Source organism: Colletotrichum graminicola (genome assembly GCF_000149035.1).
Source record: "Colletotrichum graminicola M1.001 genomic scaffold supercont1.303, whole genome shotgun sequence".
In the NCBI taxonomy this organism is placed as follows: Eukaryota; Fungi; Ascomycota; class Sordariomycetes; order Glomerellales; family Glomerellaceae; genus Colletotrichum; species Colletotrichum graminicola.
Window position 1 is genome coordinate 2,257 of NW_007361307.1, and position 8,879 is coordinate 11,135.

General features: G+C 26.4%; 1 protein-coding gene across 1 annotated transcript; it reads right to left on the bottom strand.

Annotated features, from left to right (window-relative positions):
- Positions 1 to 2,059: 2,059 nt before the first annotated feature.
- GLRG_11985 (uncharacterized protein) lies at positions 2,060 to 2,539 on the bottom strand (the record flags this gene model as incomplete). Its single annotated transcript, XM_008102675.1, has 1 exon — positions 2,060 to 2,539. A coding segment is annotated over one exon (480 nt), but the record flags the coding sequence as incomplete, so codon positions are not given.
- Between the last annotated feature and the right edge of the window lie 6,340 nt (positions 2,540 to 8,879).

The window sequence follows — 8,879 nt, forward strand, 5'->3', positions numbered from 1 at the left end:
TCGTGGCCTTGTAAGATGTGGGACTTAAGCACGTAACCCAAATCACCTACGGTGAGCAGTCTAAGAATCGAGGTTGCAGCCATAGTTTTCGCAGCGGCGTTGCCCAAGCGTGGTTAGGTGTCTATAGCCAACGGGAGGGTAGGGCCGTTCCGGAGCACGGCTTACCATAGTAACTCGCCCTGTCTGTTTCCAAAACGACGTAGTCCCTTGAGATTTCGTAAACACCGTGTCCTTAACCTATTGAGCTAAGAATCAATGTCCAGATGAAATATGGTCATCACCAATAAGTTTATCCTTCTTCATTGGAGCCGTTGTGTAAGTTGTATGTCCTGCGCAAGGGTCCGTAAGAAAATTTTGCTTACCTGTTATGACTAAATAAAAGTTATAAATATATATAGCTTACTATAATACGTAGCTTACTCTATAGGTATATTAACTATAGTTTATAATTTACTATATAAGTATAATATAATAACCTTTTAATAAGAAGTAAGCTTTTTTTTAGTTAAGATATATAAATATTATAATATATATAGCTTGATTAGTTTCTTTAGATATATCTTAAGTATTAATTAGTTTACTACTATAACCTCTAGGTTAATATACTATTAAAGATTATAATAACTTACCTTTACTTATATAGTATTAAGCTATATAAACTAAATACTATATAATTTTAAAATACTTACCTTATTATTATTATCCTTATTAATTATTATAATAATATTAATTAATAAATAAGTATATTACTTATTATAAATATTTATATTAGACTATTAATTATTAAACTATAAGGATTATAATAGTTAATTAATTAATTTATTATGTATTATATAACTATAGTAAAAGTCCAATAGAAATAAAGAAATCCCCTTATTTCTTAGTTAAGAAATCCTAAGTTAATTCTAGCTATATAATTAGTATAATTACTAGTAAAGTAAGGCTAATTTACTATATATATTCTAATTATTTACTATAAGTTAACTATATTTTTACTAGTTAATATATATATAATTCTATTATATTTAATAATTCTAGCTTTAGGGGGCAGTATCTAGCTAGTAGATTAAAGTTTAAAGGGGAGGTAAAAAGACCTCTATAGGCTTTTTTAGGCTTAGTATAAAGTGTAAAGAGTATAAGAGTCCTAGGTATAGACTTAGTTTATACTTAGTATATTCTTTAAAATATAGCACTTACCCTCTATAACTATAAAGAACTTAGTAAGAACTAAAGTAGCTAAGTCTTCTATAGTTATAGAAAGTAAGTGCTATACTCTGAAGGATATACTAAGCATATACTGAGTCTATATCTTAGAATATAGTTATAGAAGGTAACTGCTATATTTCAGAGGATATGCTGAGCATATGCTAGGATTATTTTAGTCACTTCTTTTTAATTCACACTGTGACTAGGGTTTTAGCCCCCTTCCGAACTTTGATCCACTGGCCGTATACCCTCCCGAAGCTGGAATACCCCCTACCGAATTGGATCCCCCTTTCTAGCTTCAACCTAATCTCGCGAGAGGATACGGTATTTCCTGAGTGGGTCACTTGTGTGGAGACGAGGTTCGGTCCGGGAGAACCATCTCTCCGTCACGGAGGCAGCCCGAGCGGAGCCAAGATAACCCGAGCGGAGCTGCTCGCGCGTGATGCCCATGAGGGCATCACGACAGTTTATTAAAAGCCTTATGGCCTATTGCGGCGAGTGGTGGTAGTGGTTATGGGTGAGGGTGGGCGTGGGTAGGTGTAGGAAAGACCTGTTCTCTTCTTTGTCACCCGAGTGCCTAGGTCCTGCAAATAATCAATGTTCCGTACATTTGCCCCTTTGAAACAACAGATGGAGAAACACAGCATAACGATCAATTAATGCAAGGATATTGCTGCCATATTACGTACTTCAACAGGTTACCCCTTACTAACTAGCGTAAAGTCGGATTGAGTCAGTACTTACAGTATCATGTATGTATATAGGTAACGTCTTCTCTTAAGGTTAGCCTACTAAGTTATAGGATTACTAAGGTACATGATTAACTGTCCTTATAAACATCCTTCCTCATTACTTTCTTTATACTCTCATCTGAGATAGTAATATAGTTATCAGGCGAAACGCTATCCTCAAAGGGAACTCTTAGCCATTCGTCCGCTTGTACAATCTTGCCATCCTTTAGCTTTAAATCAATAACGCCTGAATACTCAAATGGCAGGCCTGTAGCTTTGCGCCGACCTAGATCGTTAACAAAAACCCCCCTATTAACAGTGCGGAAGCTGCAGTACCCTTCACCCTCACCGCAGTCTGTGTTAGCCCAGTAGACAGGGTACTTTGGGTCAAGGTAGACCTCAAAGTCCTTGTGTGCGCCGTTCCAGTGCTTGTGGTGGCGCTCGAGGAAGGCAAAGGGGACGTTGATCTGGGCGCCGTGGTCCGTCATGACGGCGTCCTTAGCGAAGAGGGCGAGGAGCGGGGCTGGGTCGCACGAGGCCCAGGCGCGGCAGTAGGCCTTAGGGAGGTCTTGTAGGTCTGTAGCGGCATTGGCGGTGGCCATTTTCTTCTCTTTCTACTTTGTCTGTATGTTGCTTTTGAAGACAGTATTTATTATATTTGATGTGGCTTGAACGTGTATAGCTTTAAGTCAAGAAGTAAAGTCAAGGCTAGGGCTTCAAGGAGGGTAGCCGTAATTACAGTTCTTTTTATAAATCTGTCGAGATACTGCCTAGCCCTATACGGAAGTCGGACGTGGGGTTGGGGAAAATCCGCCGTCTAAGTTCGAGTGAGACAGGAAACCATGCATTAGTAGAGCTATTCATAAAGTGCTGGGCTAGGTGCGCTCCGTGCTTAGGAGCACGGCAACGGGATCTCGGAACGGCAACATCCAGAGCTCTCGAGTTGGGACGGATGCAGTCAGTCATCTTCAGTTTCGCTTCTGTTCCTAACAACAATTACAAGCGTACAGTTGTCAAATTGTAGGGATTGTAATGGTTGATTAATTGATTGTGTTATATGTTGTGTAACTATCGTGAAATCCTATAGGAACAGGGAAAACCTCTATTTCTTGGTTAGGAAATCCTAGGCTAATCCTAGCAGTATTAGTAGTGAAGTTACCCCTAAAAATAGGGCTAATTTACTACCTATTCCCTAATTATTTACTATAAGGTAACTATATATTTACTAGCTAATTTATATATAATTCTACTATATTTAATATACTTTTTAAGTATACTTTATAGCTTTTCTTAATAATAGTTTATATAATTCTCTGTTAAAAGATATTTATAGCTTTAAGGATTAGTGTTTTTATAATTAGAATCCTTTTTACTTACTAAGCCTTATAAAGGACTATCTTAATAACTTATAAAGGTGTTACTAAAAGGTCTAGTGTCTTATACTTATTAAACTCTTAAGCTAGTACTACCTTATAGTTAACTAAGATCTATTTTAAGAGCCTAAGTTTATTAGGTTAAATATAAATATACTAATTAGTAATTTCTTTTAAGCGCTTTAAGAGGAGATAAGACTATATGAGGATATTAAAAAACTTAGAGGTAAATAGATTAAAAAAAGACCTAAATAAAAATATAAACTTTTTTCTAAAAGCTTTAATCTTCTTAAGTTTTTAGTATAGATCTTTATTTAAGATAAAGCTATCTAAGAAGTAATTATTAACTAACTAGATCTTTTATCTTTTTTTATATATATTATAAAGACTTTTATTAAAGTTACTAATTTAATTACTTATTATATTACTTATTTTATTTAGTAACTTAGCTAAAAAGCTTTTTAAAAATCTTTTTAAAGCTTTTTTATTACTAATTACTTCTCTTAGTAAGATATAAAGAAAAGGTCTTTACCGTTTAAAGTATTAAATATTAAGTACTAATACTTATAGCCTTATATTATAACTTTTACAATTTTAAAAATAGTAGTAATATAAAGCCTTATTATATTCTTTACTATATAAGTTATTAAGATATTAGCTTTTTAATTAGTTAACTTTATTATAACTATATCTTCTTTATTAAGATCTAAGTCTAGATAAAGTGCTTTACTAGTAGTAGTACTAAAGTAGCTACTAGTACTTAGTTCTTTAACTTACTAATATTTAAAATTTCTTTAAAGTAATTATTAAGATTTAGTAGAATTCTAGCTAGCTTTAATTCTATATGTTTTTAAATAATACTTACTAGTATTCTTAATAAAGTGTTATTTACTATAATATAAGTATTAATTAGCCTTCTTAACTATTCTAAAGTTATTTAGCTATTAATTATAAATAGTAACCTTAGTAATAAGGGATCTACTATATTTTTTATATTTATAATAAAGAAGTATAAGCTAATTTTATACCTATTAATATAAATATTTATATAGTAAAGCCTTTTAAAGTTTAATTTATATTTATTAGCTTTATAAGTCTTTATTAATATAGTAGTATATATATAAAGAATATTTACTTTCTTTATATATTTTTTTATAAAAATATTAACTTATACTTCTAAGTCTAGGACTTTACTAATTAGTAGTATTAGTTATTTTCTTTTAGGCTAGGTTAACCTAACTTCTAGCTATAAATATATATTTACTATAACTATATTTAAGAGCTATAAAAAGGAAGTAATATAGGTTACTTTAGTAACTTTAGCTAAAAAAGGCTTTCTAGAACTAATAGCTATATTATAGTTCTTAATTAGATCTTTTACTTTTACTTTTTAGCTAGATTTTAAAGTAAGCTTAATTAAGAATAAAGGTATAATAAAAATACTTTTATTAAATTATTTATAGAGTACTTATATTTCTTAAGGACTATTCTTATTACCTTATTAAATTCTAGCTAGATACTTCTTAAAAGCTATATAAGTAAAAATATATATATATCTAGCTTTTTTTTAGCTAGATAGTAAGCCTCTTAAGCTAGGCTAATAGTATATATTTAATTAGTGTCTGCTTTTCTAGTTATTCTTAAGTTATTTATTAGAGAAGAAGTTTAAGTAGTTTATAAGTTTTAATAGTTATTTATTAGCTTTAGGTACTAGAGAATTATTATCTTTAAAGTTACTAAGGGGGCTTTTATATTACTAATTAAGTTATTTATTTTATTAAGTTCTATAATATTTTTCTTAAAACTTATTATCTTTCTACTTAAGTTTTAATAACAATATTAAATTAAGTAAGCTTAGCTAATAAGAAATTTAAATCTTAGTATAACTATTAAAAGTGCTTTTATAAAGTAATTTATAGTAGTTTACCTAATAACCTTTTTATAATAGTAAAGACTTAGAGGCTATAACTTTAATTAAAGCTAAGTATAATTATATAAATACACTTAGTTATTATTAGTATTAGTATATTATTAAAGGAATTTACTTTTAAAAAGTTTACTTTTACCTTTTAAGGTAGGCTAATTAATTTATTAAGGATTTCTTTAGTAATATACTTAGAGATAAGATCTTTACTAAAGTTAAAAAATATAAGCAAGTAGTACTATATAATTAAAATAACCTCCTTAATAACTATTATTTAGAATAGTAAGTAGTATTATAAATATTAGTATACTACTATTTTAAGGCCTATATTTCTAGGATCTTTATACTAAAAGAACTAATTTAGCGCTTTTATTTATTATATACTAATTATAGTTTTTAATATACTTATATATAGTATAGTAATAGTACTAATACTTATTTCTTAGCTTATAAACTATTTTATTTTAATTAGGCTAAAGTATATTAATATTATAAACCTATATTTTAGGCTAAAAGTATATTAACTACTAAAGAATACTAAGCTTTAAGAACTAATTTATAAAGTCTTAATTAGATATAATATCTATAAAGGCTTTAACTTTAATTAGTATATACTTCTAGCTCTTAAGGTATTTAAGTACAATACTTAAACTAGTAGTTCTAGTAGCAGTTTTTATAAGTTAGTTTATAAATCTAAAGTAAATAAAGGTATATACTTCTTTTTATAAGTAATACTATTTAAAATTACTCCTTAAAAGTTAAAATAGCTTATTTAATAAATAAAAGTATTAAGAAGTAATCTAGCTTTTTTTATAATATCCTTAGTAGTTTCTTAATAAAAGTATTTATAAATTTATTTAATTAAAGACCTATTTATAATTAAATAAAAGTTATATTATTTAGTTTAAATAATAATTTAGTTAATCTTACTAATTAAGTTCTAAGTACTTAATAGGTCTTATTTAGAAATAACTAGGTCTTTAGTAGCCTTCTTAATTTACTTTTTTATATTTAGAAACTAGCTAGTATGTTATTTTTTAAACTTTATTAAGATTATATTCTAGCTTTAACCTATAGTAGGTTTTTAATAAGAGTTTTAATAATATTAACCTAAGTTCTTCTTATATACTGGGTAATAAAAGTTCTTATTAAGCGCTTTAAAAGTCTTACTATTTAGTATTACTTCTTAAACTACTTTATAAATTTAATAATATTATCTCTTAGGAATATTAATACATTAAGTAACTTTAGTATAAAAAGCTTATAAAATATTTATAAATTATTTTGATTAAACTTATTCTTTAGTAAGATTATAGTTATTTTAATTTAAGTAGTAATTAGCTTTAATAAGCTATTAATAGCTATACTACTAAGGGGGTTACTTTTTACTAAGGAATTACTTTAAGCTACCTCAGCCTTAAGAGTGCTACTAGTAAAGGTTATATTTTAATCTAGGCTAGCTAAGGTAAAAGTAAAGCCTTAAGGTCTACTTAGGTATCTAACGTCTTTTATATTAGAGGTTATAAGTAGATTATAATAGGTACTAAAGTTATTACTAGTTAGTCTTTTTTAATTATTATCTAAGTTAGGTAGTAAGTTTAGAAGACCTTAAATCCTATCCCCTTATTAACTAAATGTAATATATTAATTACTTATTTTTAGTAAGCTTATTATTATATAAGTATTTAAGTAATTAATAATATTACTAATTATAGTATATTTATTACTTTATAGATAAATCTTTTTCAAGTAAAATAACGTTTTACTTAAGACCTAAGTAAGAAGTATTATAATTAGTAGTACCTCTTATATAATAAGTAGTATAGTACGTATAACCTTAGTTAGGTAGGTTCTTATTAATTACTAAATTACTTACTAAATTATTTAAGATTTCTAGGTTCTTTAATTTATAAAGATTCTTAGTTTAGCTTTTTATATCTTATAAGTGTTTTATTTTTATCTTACTATTTTACTTATTATCTTTAAACTAAGGTAGACTTTAATTTAATACTACTTATATTTTAATTATATTAGCTATATAAATTATAAATCTTTTACTTATTTATTTTATACCTATATTACTTTTATAATATTAATACTACTAAGTTAGTATATAGTCTATACTTTATACTTTCTTTTAGAAACTTTTATTCTAAAAAAGAAGACTATTAAAAGTATATAGTAGTGTAATTAAGGACTTTAGTTATAATAGTAATATATAAATAAATATACTAACACCTTATTATATAAAGTAAGTTAGGTACTTAGTATAATTATATAAAGTTTTTAAGATCTAATTAGGCTTTTAATACTAATTAGAATCCTAAAACTTAATTAAATAAGGTAGATAGCTCCTTATTATATTAGTTATTACGTATTAGCTAGCTTAATTGTAAAGTAAGGCACTAGCTTAAAGATTTTAAGAAGAAGAATAAATTAAAAGAGGAAGTATAATTATTCTCTATTTAATATAGCTAATTAAAAGGTTCTTATACTTCCTAACGCTAATTGGACTTTTTCTTTTTTCTTATAACTACTAAATAAATAGAATCCCTGTCTTTACTTTAGTTTAAAAAGCTATCTTTATATAGTATTTACTATATAGTTAATATAACTTAGCCTTAATTCTTTATACTTATATAGTAAGGTTAAGATTATCTATAATATACTTATTTATTTATTACTAATATTATATATTTACTTACGAATTATTAGGTCTTTATAATTTACTTATAAAGTAATAAAGTAATTAAGTTATAATAAATAAGGATTAAAGTATATAAGGCACTTTACTTTTTTACTTATACTTTACTAATAATAATACCTCTTATTAGTTAATTTATTTGTCTTTATTATATCTTTACTATATATTAAGTTATGATTATTATTACTTCTAGTTAGGCTAAATATACTATAGCCTACTTAGCTATAGTAGTAAGTTATTAGTAAGGGCTTTAACCTTTTTTAGTACTATTTTATAAAAAGACTATTAGTAAGGACTATTTTAATTACTTATTATTTTACTAGTTACTATATATAAGTCTAGGTAAGTACTAAGTAAGCTATTTTATAAAGTAGTAATAAGGTTATTAAACTAAACTAATAGCTATTAATAGTTAGGTAAATTAACTTATACTAATTTACTATAAGCTATATTTTATTTATTAAGCTATATAGTAAGATCTTTCTTAGTAGTTAAGGCCTTTTACTAGGCTTTTACTAATACTTTACTATACTTATTATAAGTATACTTTATATACTTTTTCTTAGTTATTCTTACTACTACACTTAGCTTATTAAGCTATTTAGCTAGTAATTTAGTAAGCTTATAGTACTTTTCTTAAAGGCATATAAATATAATAAATTTAACTATATTAGCTATATCTTTAATATTTTTTTAGTAAGTAGTATACTATTATAACCTAATAAGTTATAGGCTATATTACCTTACCTAATAGACAGATAGTAGGTAGTAGTAGTATTTATATATATAAGAAATAAGAAATAAATAGATAACTCCTTATAATAAAAGAACTATAGTATAAGTTATATAGAGATAAAGAAGTATTTATAAGATAAAGTAATTACTAGTAATTATAAAAGTAAGCGCTTACTAGTATTTACTAAGCGCTTACCTTATATAAG